The 15,075-nt window shown below is 40.9% G+C and overlaps 1 protein-coding gene across 9 annotated transcripts in view; it reads left to right on the top strand.

Annotated features, from left to right (window-relative positions):
• kirrel3b (kirre like nephrin family adhesion molecule 3b) overlaps nucleotides 1-15,075 on the top strand; it is a 165,876-nt gene that overhangs the window by 136,706 nt on the left and 14,095 nt on the right. For all 9 annotated transcript variants that reach the window (XM_085379759.1, XM_085379755.1, XM_085379758.1 and 6 more), the window contains exons 7-10: nucleotides 364-469; nucleotides 7,273-7,421; nucleotides 7,579-7,706; nucleotides 8,181-8,307. In XM_085379759.1, coding sequence (XP_085235885.1) covers nucleotides 364-469; nucleotides 7,273-7,421; nucleotides 7,579-7,706; nucleotides 8,181-8,307 — 510 coding nt within the window. The remainder of the gene's footprint in view (nucleotides 1-363; nucleotides 470-7,272; nucleotides 7,422-7,578; nucleotides 7,707-8,180; nucleotides 8,308-15,075) is intronic.

Raw genomic sequence — 15,075 nt, 5'->3', positions numbered from 1 at the left:
GCTACACTCTAAGGATATCTGCAGAGCACCGGTCCAGTGAGACCAGGTATTGCCAGCCTTGATGATTGGAAAACAAGCCACACCCCCTCTCCAGCACCTGCCACACCAACAAGCTTAAAGGAAAGCAGGGTGGAGCGGGTCGTCTTGTATTTTGAGGCTGCATGTTTCCCCCCACTATTTATAAGGGTATTTTGTCTCCTTTGCAAAATTAGACATAATTTTCACTTTTCTTGCTGAGTCTTTTTCAGCCACAAACAGTGTTGACAACAAAGTGTTTGTCTCAGGTTTACAGTTCACTGCAGCATGTTTGAGGAGGCTGCCAGTTCGGTAATTGGTTGTCTTTGTGTCTCTATGTTTTTATAGATCTCCCACTTGTAAATCTCTCGGTGGAGCCTCAGCCTGTTCTGGAGGGCAACCTCGTAAAATTCCACTGCTCCGCAAAGGCCAACCCTCCTGTCACACACTACAGGTGAGATCATTAAAGAGTATGAAAACAAGTCATGAATGCTCAAACCATGATAATATAGTGTACAAGAACAACGCACCACGGTAAACTTTAAATGACGTCTTTTCTAATTGATGTTGCCAGCGGATGATACATTTTCACACAGAGTCAGAATTAACGCTTCATTATTGATCACATTCATCATTGTCAGCCAGCTCCTTATGATGTCATGACACCATTATATATGCCCACACTTTAAAATGAAGAGATGAAAAGGAACGTTTCGCCAAAAAATACACCTTAGAAACCTTCATGTTTTACTGAGCTGCAATAAACCAGTGCAGGGCTTTGTTGTAGAGCTGTTCACCTCCCTTGAACTTGAAATGTCCCGTAGTGTTTTCGTGCAGGGCTCGTACATAATTTTTATTTTCGTTGTATTTTTAAATGAGTCACATGTTTGAAAGATTGGATATTATTATCGCGCTTGGATTCAGTGTTTTATTGTGAGGGTCACAGCAAGATGTGTCACAAGATGTAGCAATTTTACTGACTCACTCGGTTAAATCATCACATTAGAACAGAATAAAGAGCGAAGTTAACAGATCAGAATGAGCAAACTCTTCATCACGAGGCAGACATTAGTCTAATTAAAAAAGAAACGCAAGTTCTTGTAGACAGATCCCAGCTTATCTTATGTTGTCACCACTGTGAAGCATTGTGACGGGTGCTTCTGAGTGGTGCGGGGCAGAGACATATTTGTGTATTTGGATGCCTTTAAAAGGGACAAAGACTGCAGATTGGGGAAATCTGTGTGTCTGTGCAAGAATGCAAAGGTTCTTCAGCAGCCCGGTGCAGCAAAAGGGACAGATTAGGGTGCCACTGAAAACCACTTGAATGGCTTGAAGACTGATAACATCGCCGGGGCCCGTATATGCTTTCTTTCATCTTCGGGAAGTTTCCTGACAGTTTTCAGAACATGTTTTCAGTTTCAGCTGTTATGTCAAGGTTGTTGACAAAAATCCCTTTCAGTTCATTTTATCTAAAGTACCAAGAGCCAAAAAATGCCCAAAATGTCATGGGATTTCACCGTTTTTGAAGCCGCTGTTCAAATAAGAAGCGTTTGGAGGTTTTTATTTTCCCCTCCCGTTTTTTTTTATTGTACTGCAACTATACAAGCTTAGAAGGCTGTATACTGTGTGTTTACTTCAAATCTGTTCTGTGTATTTGTCAGACATACACATCTCGTGCTTCAGCTAAACAAACAAATCTTTTCTTTTTTCTGTTTTTTAAGTAGACTGCCAGACAGAGTATTGATAAAATATCATCAAGCCGCTAGATTACATTAGAGTGCATTAAAATAATGGTAAAGTTCATTCAAGTATCTATTTTAACCGATATGTTGGTGGACACACAACCACTCAACTAACCTGGCAGGTTTAATATCAAAGTAAAAACAGAAACAATTAATTTCTAATGCACTGCTTTTCCTCAGCAGTTGCCCTCTTTGTCTGTTAAATCTTGGCTCGTTCTCAGTTGTACATGTTAGCCTGTGTTTATTTTTTTTTTCTTACATCAGTAATTGTAATGGCACAAGGAAGTGGACATTAATTATTCTCATAAAGCCTTCGCACAGCCTTCCAGAAGTGTAATACTGAAGTGATTTGTCAAGAGATGGTTTTCTGTGTGGGAGGTTTTTAAAACCCGGCAAAAAATAAATGGAGTGAAATCGATAGCAAAGGGAATTGGCTGGCTCAGAATCTTGTAATGGTACTGGGAAATGAAATGGATGTACAACATACTCACAGGTGGCAAAACAGAGATGTTGCCTTTTGATGGATCCTGCCCTTTTGAAAAAGAAAAGGGGAGGAAGGGCAGTGATATTGTGGAAAACAAGGTTTGTATTTGATTGTCTAGGTGCACAGCAGAGACAGAACGTCTATCTTACCTGCAAAAGGGATTTCACCTCTATTGTTATAAGACTGGATCAATGCGAGAGCCAGACTTCTCCCCGGGGTATCGAGAGCTAAAATTCAATGGCAGTTGAGATAACTTTTTCTTCTAGTTTGACAAACTAAAAAAGGAAAAATGGTTCGGAAGCTATGCTTAAAGCTTGAGAGAAAAGAGACTAAAAGTGCCATATCCCCTCTTTTAAATCTTATTATTTCTTTTCCTTTCTCTCTCCTCGCCCCACTGTTATTGGCACAATCCACAGTGGGATTTAGAAACCATAATCAGACTAATAATTGCCATTATTTAAAATTTTACTCTTTTTGACAGTTACACAGTTTCATAGTCCCTCATTCAGATTTATCTGCAATTTGTACAAGCACTTTAGGACTTCCATGGACCGTTGCCGTTCAGGTCACGGTAGACTGAGAAAATTTGGGAATCATATCGCTTTCCTGATAGGCTTTGACTAGGGAGAGACCCTCACAAATTTCCCCTCTAGAGAACAATATCACAGAGGAGAGCAGGAAGCTGGTCAAGCAGTGTGGGGCCATTATTCAGTACTAATACACTCTGTCTACCCCAGATCAGATATAGTACAAGGACACAAGAGTTCTTAGACGGATGGTTTCTTTTCCATTCCCGGGAGTGCCATCCATTCCCAGTGTGCACTGCACCACTTTGCCATCCTCCAGTTCAATAGACTCCTGAGACACAGACCCAAGATAGTGGGGGCACTAGTCAAAGGAATGGTGCCTTCTGCTGTTCATAACCTCTCGTGCTTAAACATAGCAACGGTAATAAGACATATTTCCATACCTGAAATGCATGAACTTGTGCCAGATCACAGTTCAAGAGCAAAGAGGAAAGAAGGAGACTGTTGGAAGTGAAGATAAATGCAATGCTCAAAAGAGTGAAATAAGAGTAACTGGCATGTGTTTCCGCTGGCAGTCAGGGAATCAACATACTCCAGGAGGGGAAGACGAGTGGGTTGGAACATCTTCATTACTGTTTATAATGGTTGGGAGAGATAACTGGCAAACATCAGAATCACGCAGCTAGCACACAAGGTTTTCTCGGATCCAAACAAGAAGCCACCAGAGAGAAGAGAAAGAATAACAAACAAAGCAAATCAGGTCCCTCATCTGCCGATACAGCATAGCTGTGCACAGAGCAACTGCAAAACCCATTCCTTTGCATGACACTGTAACAAATAACATCCCAGTCCTCCCAACACTTAAGCGCTGTTGTTGTTGCTACTGCTGGATGGATCGCTTGCATGGCTTACGCTGCTGTGACCATACCCAAAATCAATACAAGCTTGGGACATGGCTAATTTTTACATTCATCATAATCCTCATTGAAATAAGAGAAAAGAAAAAATGTTATGTACAAAAATGCCAAAAAGAATTGTCTCTGTAATTCAGAGCATATTTGCAAACGCACCATCGTGCACCATTTCTGCAAATATACAAGTCAAGGTGAGGGAAGTAAAAAAGCTCAGACTAAACTAAACTGTTTTAATAGCCCCCACCTAAAGCTTGGCATAAATCTAAATGAGTAAACTGCTAGACAAATAAAGATTGTGTGGGGAAAAAAGTCCCTGACTGCACCTTGGAAAGGTTGGTTGGTCTAAAATATTCCTAACTTTTTTGAGGTTATCCTAAACTTTTAAGGACCCACAAAACACTTTTATTATTTGTCAAATCGATATCTGTAGAACCTGCTTCGGTTTCTCCGTAGATCAAAAAATAGCTCTATAATTTATGTCCATGTCAAAATGGCTCTACGCTATTACTAAACCTGCATATTTATTTTACGTTCTTCTGAGAGTAGTCATCACTTTCAATATGCATGGAAGGCAGAATAGAACGGCGCTGTGCCGTGCTTAACCATGCTGATAATAACTGTAGGGCCTGATTTACTGTGAGTCTCAATGCTGATGGCACAGATACCTGCCTAATTTAATTGTTATTGTTTTATTGCCTTAATCACATTCAGCAAATACACCCCCCTCCCCCAACTCCACGTCACTTTCACCCTCAGCTTCCATTAACGGCAGACCTTTTATCTGTATAACACTATTAACTTACACACCCATGAACATTACAAACACACGCACACATTGTACAAACCTGCGCGTTCACACGTAGACACATGCCCATGCACAGAGACACTCAGGCACACAGGATTCACACCCTTTGTCTGAATCAAATCCCTGACTAGAACACAGCAGTGTAAAGTGAGTCAGCTACTGAGTAAGCTCGCACTGGCCCTTCTAACCTCCCAAAGGGAATGCAGGTGTTTGTGTTAGCCTGCTCCAGCTATGTTTAGACATGAGCCTTGGACAAGGCCCAGCACACCAACAGAGCTTCCATGCTCCCCGCGGACGACGGCGTTCTGTCTCTGCTCCCTCTAACACTGTCAAAGGCTCCCAAACCTGGCAGCCGCAGCCTCCACTCGGGAGCAGCCGGCTGCCTGAACATCTGTGCTTACCCCATTACGACTCCTACAGTATGCCCTGGTAAAGTGAAACGGTGGCATAGTGTTATGTAAATGCAGATGTCATAGCATCACTGTTTGTGTTGTTTTTGCTCTTTATCTTCAGTCATGAACCATCTACTGAGTCACTTTACTTGTTTCAAAGCTTTCGGATCAAATAATCTTCGTGGTTTATAACTTGTGAAATTTACTTAAACTGTTGCACTTTATCCTCTTATGCTCTTTTTTGCTCTTGAATTTCATGCTTTCTTCTGAATTTCAAGAACACATTAAAGAAAATTAGTTTTATTAATTTATTTAATGACCTCAACCCTTGAAAATTTGGCGACTATGTTGAAAAGCAGGGTGTGTGCCAAATAACCAACTAAGTTAAATGAACTCGACCAATTCTGCCAAGAGGGGCGATGAAATATCCAGCCAGAATTATGCCAGAAGCTTGCTGATGGCTACTAAAAGCTTCTGGTCGAGGTGCAACTTGCTAACGGACATTAACCAAGGGTCAAACCATACTTTTTACCCTGTGTGGATTAGAGAAAATAAATCATTTAATAAATGAAATAAATAATGCACCCAATCCTAGCTTTGAAAATCTTTAAAGGTATATGCTGTTAATATTATTATTACAACCTGATAAGAGAAAAGTTTAAAGCAATCATTAAAAGGCCAAAGTTACCATGAAATTCATCCACATGATGAGTGTACGCAAACTGTTTTTAGAAAGCCTGGCTTACCGCCTTAGTTACTTATTTCTTTCTGCTGTTTAAAATGAAGTTCTATGGGGATTTACTCAATCGTGGAGCAAACATCAAGTGGCCAGCCACTTGACCCACTTTAGTTTCATTTTTCTTCAGTGCTGGAAGTTGCTGCTTGGTTTTGTCAGTAGCTGCTTCCAAGAGCAAGAGTAAACTGGGAACCGTTTGCCAGTCTAATTCCTGTACTTCATCCTCCTTCATCGTGCTCTTTGTTCAGTAATCAGTGTCATCATCGACATCATCATTGTCATCATCCTAATCATCATTATTATTGTCTTCATCCTGATTACCAGAACATCGCAAGTGTAATTAATAACGTCTTCGCCATCAACATCTGTATCATCCAAGTCATCTAAACAGCAGCTGAAAAAATAATAATCATATTCAGAATGATGGGAACATCAGCAGTCATCATCATTAACATAATGGTTTTCACATTATTTTTATCTGGAAATGTATAGAATCTACATCCTAAGTATCATTGTGGGTAATGCTCTGCTACTCGAATGATTGGACTTTGCAGATTTACAGCCATACTGTGTTATATTCCGTTTGTGTGTTGTAATCCTCCCACGAGCTGACCAGTTCGCAAACATCAATACTACTTGATTAGACAGGCCTAAAACACCTGTCTGCCCTAATTTCATTATTTTTGGAAGCGCAGGTGTTGCAGTGCTCTCAGCTGTATTGTTGTCACACAAAAACACGGCTCGGAAAAGATCTACTGCCTAAAATAAGCGAGCATGGGAAAGAAAAAAAAATCCCATGAAGCCCAATTAGAATTCTGCTTCAATTCACTTACTGATTGAATGAGGTAATCTGTTCTCATTTAAATGATTTTTAGTCAAGCATGGGGCCAGCTTAGCCATGGAAAACAAATGAGTTCCCTATCCCATGAAAACTCTTCTCGGTACTGGCAAGAATATAAAATGGAGACAAGCACTGGCGCCGCTGTCATTGTTTTCATTTGCCACATCAGCATGCAGCCACATATTTACTGTGGAAGATATCAGCGTGCATGATGCATTGCATGCCCCACAGCACTGTCTAAATTTTTCCAGAGCGATCCGGCACATCCACATGCGCCTTTGCTTCATTTTTATAAATGGACCTTGTCTGTCGCGGCAGCAGTGAGCCATCCGCGCCACGCCAAGTGAGACGCCACTGCCCGTGACATCATAAAAGTCTCACCTGAACATGTCGGGGGAGGGGGGTCTGTGTCATCGTCACACCGGCTATCATTCACAAACACAAACAGATGCTTTTTAATGCGATCCCATGCCAATTTATTAACGTCAGCTGTTGTGTTTAATACAGTACGTGTCAAGCAATGTCTTCAAAGGTGGAGGAGCTAACCATTTGTCATTCTGTAGTGCTCCGGCACTCTCTGTCTGGCGTAATGAGGAACGTGCTGTCTGCTCCGAGTTGCCAGGGAACTTGTCACTGCATGGAGGGCTGCCACAAAAATATGCTGAAGCCAGCACAGAAAACCAGCCCCAGAATGATGATTTATTTACACAAAAGGAACACCACCGACACAAGAAGGTGTGAGAAACCTGTCTTAATGTGTTTTCTCCTTTTCCTTAATTTTCCTCACACCCGTCCCGACATCTATCCTAACACCAGGTGGGCCAAAGGGGGAAGTATAATTAAGGAGGTCTCCGGGGACACATACGAGGTCATCGTGGATCACTCCTTCTTTACGGAGCCTGTGTCATGCGAGGTTACCAACCCTCTCGGCAGCACCAACATCAGTCGCAATGTTGATGTCTACTGTGAGTTTCTCCTTCAGTAATCCTACATGCATTCCTTTAATGCCAGCAGCGGAATAATGCATTGCTGCGTTACATGTTGTGACACTGAGCTCAAAGAACTCGGGTCTTTATTTATGGATCTATGGATGTTTTTCTTGTTTTGTTTTTTTCCCAATAGTTGGCCCTCGCATGGCTGCAGAGCCTCAGTCCTTGCAGGTTGACCTTGGATCTGATGCTGTGTTCAACTGTGCCTGGACAGGAAATCCCTCTCTTACCATCGTGTGGATGAAAAGAGGCTCTGGGGTGGTGAGTATTTCAGTTTGCATTGATAAAGGCTAACTTAAACCTTATATAATCACATAATACAGCCGAGAGCAAACTTTTTTGTAATTATTCCTGAACTTGTTTCTGCAAAGTACTTTGGGTTATTTTTTTCTATCATAGCTCAGTGGTTTGTAAAGTTCCATTAGACCTAATTTTTTTTGTCCCAGCCTCCTGGTGACCTGCTCTCAAGTGAGATCCATTGATTTGATCCTCAAATTCAGTCTCATTCCACCTTTTCTTTTGTCAACATTAAAGGCCAAAGCTTTACTCGCCTGAGCTCAGACCCTAAATTGGATTTTAATAATTGAGAAGAGGTGACCTTTAAGGTATTAAATGGTTCGTGTGCTGCCTTGTTTTTTTTTTTTTTCTTCTGTTAGCGCTGCTTTGCTGCCATCACAAATGCAAAGGTGACTTTGGAGTCGCTACATTTGATGATCTTTGACTTCTTTGCCGCAGGTTCTTAGCAACGAGAACCTCCTGACACTGAAATCCGTGAGACAGGAGGACGCTGGGAAATACGTTTGCCGTGCCGTCGTGCCACGTGTTGGAGCAGGGGAGAAGGAGGTTTCTCTTACCGTCAATGGTAAGCTGCAATATTTGCATGTCTTACACAAAAACGGGTATTGATACACCTCCACGAAGCTGTGAAGTGCATGCAAATAGAAGTGTGAGTGTTCAGGTCTGAGGTCAATGGCAGCAGGAAGACAGCAACTTGTCACAAGATTCTGTATCCAGCTTCCTTTGTAGTTTATATAAATCTTCCTCTGTGCAGCTTCCAACAGAATATATAACTGCATTTCTCTTCTCGAGTCTTTTTCATTGAATGTATCTGTTTCTTAGAGACAGCTAATTTTATCAGGCAAGCATAGTAACAAAACACAAACCAGCATACACGGCAAAGGAGCGTTCCATAAAATGATGCTCATGCAAATGAATTTTGCTAACAAAGGTAACGTGATAAAAACCCAGTTCGTTTCGTTAGCTATCATTACTGTGGCAGCTGATGAAACAGGAAAAAAAACAAAAACAGACTTTGTGTTTTCACGATCTGGCGCACGTTTCATAAACAGGTGAAATGTACTTAAATGCTAATTATATTCTGCGTGAGTCACAGGGAAGCTGTGTTTTCTGAGGCACTGACTGACTAATGAATACCAGCCTTGGTGGGAGACCTGGCAACTCTCAAACAAATGACTTCATTACCAGTGCTTGATATTCATGGCGCATGCTTCGGTGTGGCAGAGGTTCTTAGTTGTGGGATTTACATGTTTCTTATTTTCCCTCTTGTCCATCTGAAAGAAACCTGTGCAAAACCAAAGGGGGAAAAAAGAAACAAGAAAAAACCCCAAACAAAACAATCCAGCTTTACAATGCCGGCAACGAGATGATGTTGAGTTAATTCTCACAGTGTGTCAATGCACATTTTGAAAGCTAACAAAAGAGTTTGCCTGTAAGCAACACTGGTGCTCATTTGGGGATGAAGATACATCAAGTAGCAAACAGTGTGTTTTAAGATTTTCTTTTCAAAATCCAGACGCTAGTTTTGCATATCAGAAAGAATGGGATACCAGTATTCCCTCCAGCACAAGATCAGAACCATGACTTTCTATGAACTGCAATGAACCCCCCTCATTTTCAGCCAGGAATTCAGCTGGAATCAAGGCAGAGAAGAGGAAAATTCATGTGTAATTCTTTTCTCTCCCATCCTTTTGAACATATACTGGCATCTTTTCTGCAGCCTTAATATGTAAACAGAATCCACCATATCCAGTGTGCTGGCGTATCTTGATGCATCTCGTTTCTGCTCATGCATCTGTGGAGATTGTGTTCTTTGTGAAAATGCTGCCACGAGAGAAAGAAGACGGATTGTTTTAATAAAGATTACAACACAACTCAGAGCACACTGGGAAACATGGAACAAAGCTGAAATAGCATGTTTATTCAGTCCCTGCAGACTTAATTCAAGTAAGTTTCCAATGTCTTCTAGTCTTTTATTTGTTCATATTCTTCATCTCTCTTCCTCTCTCTCACACTCTCTCTCTTGTTTTTTTTGTTGTTGTTGTTTTTCTTACCCACCACCTCTTTGCCCGAATTGTTATTTGACATTCAAAGCCTCCTTCCTTTTTACCCTTCTGAATAATTGAAATTCATCTCTTTTTCAAAACCACACGAGAAATCCCGAGTCATTTCTTACCCAGACCTTGAGGCGAATCAGATTGTCAAACTCGCGAAAGCGCAAACACTGTGGTTGAAGAGGTGGCGTGTGCCAAGTTGTCTCCCGAGGTTCCTTGATTGTCCCACGACAACGACTCGACTGCTGATACATAAGGTCTCCTTCCCTCTTATCATCCTGCCATCGAACAGCAATGAAAGCGTACGCGCCGCACGGCCGGTTCTCACGATGAATAAACGAACGAATTAGCACTATTTTTGTACAACTTTTTTTTCTGTTTGTTTAGTTTGTTTGTCTTGCACAGACGGCCACAATATATATATACAAATAAACCCCCCAAAAAAGGAGCAATGCTGTGAATGTTTACAGTATTCATGATGCGACAGTGTCTGCTGCACATTCGAATGTTTCTCTGCAGTTTGTTTTCCCTGCAGTTATCTCCTGATTCCTTAACGGCATCGTTTAAATTACATGTGTTTATAATTTGTCATTCCCTCTGTCTCTCCCTCTGTCGCTTTGTGTCACCGGCTCCCACTGTGGCATACCACATAGACATGAGGATTTTGCTTTCCCTGGGGAAGAATGTAATTTAATTATAATCAAACAGCTAGCAGGGGAGGCAGTTTCTGTTTAAGTCACTAATGGATACATATTGCTTACTCTAGACAAACGTTTTTAGAATACATAAGTCCTCAGCTTTTCATACATGGTCGTCAGGTAGATGGGAATACGAGGAAGAGTAGAAGACACGTCCATGTGTGTAGTTACAGTATTTGCATGATATTTTTGACCATTCTGCAGAAACTGGAAGGAGGTGACTTATCTGACATGCTTGAAAGGATTTAGCTTAACTTTTAAGTGCTATATACTCAGGCAGTACATATTAATTAATATATATCCACGTATATGTGTGGTCTGTGTTTGTGTTTGTGGGCATGTGTGCGCCTTTGGGCTATTAATATGTATAACAACACACATACAGTACTTGGGCAGCCCAGGGAGAGAAAACCCATTACCACAGTGAGGGAGAGAGAGAGGGACGGAGAATCCCTCAATATCCCACAGAGCAATGGGTTGTTATAGATCTTTTTTTTCTGCCGTTTCTCTTCCTAGACAGTCTTTATGTGCCAAGTTAATTAGCATTCCTACCTTCTTTAAACTAGCTGTGACACCACATAAGAAAGAAAAGTGCAAGTTAACGAAGAGGAAAACATTTAAGATGCGGCATATTTTATCTGACCGGCTACATTTAAGCTTGGCGAGATATGATCTGCAAGTCTTCCTGCAAGACTTTGAACTCATTTTTTTCCCATTATGTGTACCCCTGATGTGCACTCACTCTGCTCAGCTCAGACATTATTTTTCATATGTAGGGGGAAAAAAACTTTTATACCCTCACTGTGAGGTTTACTGTACAAGCAGGAATGTTCATTCAAAAGTTCAAGCTAGTTCTTGCGGGCTTTTATGATTTTTAGAGCATAACAGTTTTGAAGTCACTAGCTCAAATGTGTCAATTATGTGCAGGGAGGGGACAATTGTTAAGACATCTTGCTCTGAAGATTCAGTAAAGTGAGAAGCAAGGATAGGAGTAGAGTAACAAATGGAAGGAAGTGTGGTTATATTGTGTGGTTATTGACTGCTTGTGGCCATCTTGCAATGCTTTTAGTAACTATGTGACCTGTTTTAGAATATAATGTGCAGCAATATCTATTTTCTATAGTAGTTAACTTTTTATATGGAGAGCACTAATTTGGTCAGGTCTTCTGCTGGTCACTAGGATCAGTTTGTTGTTTCTGGTACTGAGTAAAAAACTGGGACACTTATCTGCGTTATCCTACTTGTATTGCAAAAACATAGCTTAGCTTGCATGTTTGCATGGGTTTCCTCCATTTCTATGGTCTCTTTTCAGAGTCCAAACACATGCGTGTGTGTAATTAGTGTTGATTCATGTGAGTGGGAATGGTTGTATGTGTCTCTGTGTCAGTATTGTGACAAACTTGTGACCTTTTCAAGGTACAGTACTGTCTAAAAGTCTTGACCGACCCCTCAAGATTCCTCAAGACCCCGCGTGCAAATGACTGCCAATAGAACCTACAGTCCAAAAACTGAGTTTGTACAATGCCAGTAATCTTGAAAGTCAATTTTTGGTATCTTTATTCTTCAGCGCAGCCTGAACTCTCTTAGGAAAGCTTTCTTGTCATTTCTTAAGTAATCTTTAGGAATAGTTCTCCAGGCTCCTTAATGGACATTCAAGGCTCTTCTGCTGCCTTTTCTTATGTTCTCTGTCAAAATAATCCCTCTCTGCTTTAATAACATTGAGGTCCGGACTTTGGGGAGGCCAATCCACAACTGAGAGTGTTTTAATGAATTGGCAGTTTGTTTGTCATTCTAAAAATGAAGAATAAAACCAATTTTAACAAGATCCCCAATTTCACTGTTTGACATGCAGCCCCATACCCTGACAGAGGCTCAGCTGTGTTTAACAGATTCGTGTAGAGACCTTTCTTTCGATGTCTTCTGTACATATTGTTGATGATTCGAACCAAAAGTTCATCAAACCATAAAACATGCTGTCACTTGTGTAATTTGGCTTACTTCAGCCTTTTCTCCCCGTTTCATTTCCTTAAGAATGGCTTCTTGACAGCCACTGAGACCATTTTTGATGAGGCTTCAGTGAACAGTTGATGGATTAAATGAAGGAGCAGGTGCATTTCCCAGGTTCTGTGGCAGGTCTTTGCTTTATTTTCTTTCCTATTTCTTAAGGATACGTCTTTCAGATACTGTTCATCTGCTTTTTAGACTTGCCACTTCTTCTGTTGTTCTCTACTTTTCTGGTTTTCACAGCTCTTTTTAAGGACACCTTGCATTCAGTACAGAAACATACAAAATGTGGAGCTATACCAGGCTTTCAGCTGGAGCACAATAATCTTGTTGGTCCAAAAATACTATTTTATCTTTGGCATTTTTAATGGATTTAATTAAAGAAATGAGAACATATGATGTGTATTTGCAACCGGCTCTTAATAACAGTTTACCTAAAGATACCATTTAAAATCGGTTCTTGGCTAAGTTATCTGTTATGTGAACCACATAACTGGTTCATCCCTTGAGTTAGGTACATTTAGGTACATTTCTTATGCTTGAATGATTCAATTTGATGATGACGATAGGTGGCTTCATCATCAAACAAAATAACATTGCTCTTAAAATGGTCAGGTACAAGGACTGGACTGAAAATGAGTGAAAAAGCAGCCAGTGTAGAAGGAAGAGAAAAACTTGTTCACCACCTCTGTGAATCTTCCCTGTAGTCTTTCTCTTGTCCTTCTTCTTCTCAGCTCCATAGGATGGGTGGATGGAAAGTGGAACTTGCATAGGCAAGTTGAAAGTTGAATTTTAATTCACATTAAAGCTGTTTCAGGTTAAGTGATCATTTGTTCAAATAATGTTATAAACCTATTAAAAACAGCTGCGGTTAGATAAATTAAGCGTCAGAACTCTTTGAAACACTTTTCAATTAAACGATCAGCGCAGTACTCACGTCCTGCTGCAACTCACAGTTTGCTGAAATTGTTAGCAGTGTATGTACTGAAAGTGTGTGTGTGCCCATGTGATAGCTGGAGCTGATGTGGTTGTGCCAGATTATAAACTTATTAGGACGATGACTTTTAAAATTACTTCAACAAAGCCATCGACGGTAACTTTAGGTTAAAACCGTAAAGAAAAACTAGGTCTTTGTCAGCGTCGTGGAGTGCTCGTTTCCTTCACTGTGTGTCCATTCAGTACAAATAAGATGCATCGTCAAACAATCCCATCCTCATTCTTGACGTGTTTTTTCACTCTTCAAAAGTGTTTTCCATAAGAACAGTAAGTGTTACTGTTGACTGATCGTTTCAAGATTGTTGTTTTCATTCAAAATAAATGCTTATGTGCACAAGGCAAGCAAGATGCTCTCAAGTGTAGAATTGTAATCTGTTTTGGGGGTGTTTTTTTAGGCTGAACCAGATTTTTTATGTTGATGTTTAAAGATTCTCTTAGCGCATACTGATTGTAGTTGCAGTTGTCGTTAATGCACTGTTTGTAGCCAGAAAATAAAACAAGCGCCCGTGGCCTGTGGTGGTGATGCTGAGTTATTACTGTAAATGTGTGTTCACAGCAGAGTGTGGAGACAGTATAGATCATGCTGCATGCAGGAATAGAAAGGAGAATATACAGTCTGGTCCCTGTCGTAAAGATGTATTCAAGCAGGGCAGGCTAATGTGGTGAAGCTGTCAGATGATTCAGGCCAGGAAAATTTGTATTTCAGCAGAAGTTACATATGATGGTTACCTCAGCCAATCAGGGATGAAGATGAAATCATTTGTGACCTATCTTTCCTACACTGCACTACACTATGATATAGTGCAGTTGGAGGTGGAACAGCAGAAGGATTATTCTAAGCACAGTCACTCCCAGTAATAACCAGCTTAATAACAATATTTAGTCAATATATAACAATATAGTCACTTTCTCTTCACAACCGTGTCTGATTACTGTCTTCTGTGTTGTCACACTGCAGTGTGTGACGCAGCTCTTACAAGTATGACTTCTTCGCATAATGTCTATAAGAGCTGACTTCGCGACAGCTGGAAAATATAGACAGGCTCCCTCCAGTGGGGAATCATCAGCCATCAGTGACCATATCAGATAGTTTTCCTCTGTTTCACTTGCCCTGCAGCTGTTTGTGCTCTCTTTCATCACAAAAGAAAACAGAGAAATCAGAAGAGCTGCGCTGAGGTAGAGAGGAAATGTCAAGCTGTTGTTCAAAGCGGATGCCTCAGTTTTGGAAGGAAATGGAAGCCCTGGCATTTTGACACCCACACCGACATTGTGTAATCAGATTGCAATGTCCACTCTAGAGTTAACACCTCCTCAAATGAATGAGTGAAACATTGTGCCCAACATTTTGATTACCTCCCCTGCTGCTACCATTGATGTTGTAGTGCCACCCACCTCTCAGCTACTAGCGTGTTTTTGCTCTGATCACATAGTGCAAGCAGCAAACACGTTTTTTTACGCACACGCTCTGGCATACACACACACACACACACACACACACCCACATACTTTCAGCCCCGGCTGAGCCAGTGAGATAAAGCTATCTAATTATAATTCTCATTTGCAGCTCTGATCCATAGAATA

Source organism: Rhamphochromis longiceps, linkage group LG14, assembly GCF_057381845.1.
Source record: "Rhamphochromis longiceps isolate RC_006_pf linkage group LG14, R_longiceps_female_GT1.1, whole genome shotgun sequence".
NCBI lineage: Eukaryota > Metazoa > Chordata > Actinopteri > Cichliformes > Cichlidae > Rhamphochromis > Rhamphochromis longiceps.
This window is presented reverse-complemented; position numbering and strand designations above follow the sequence as displayed.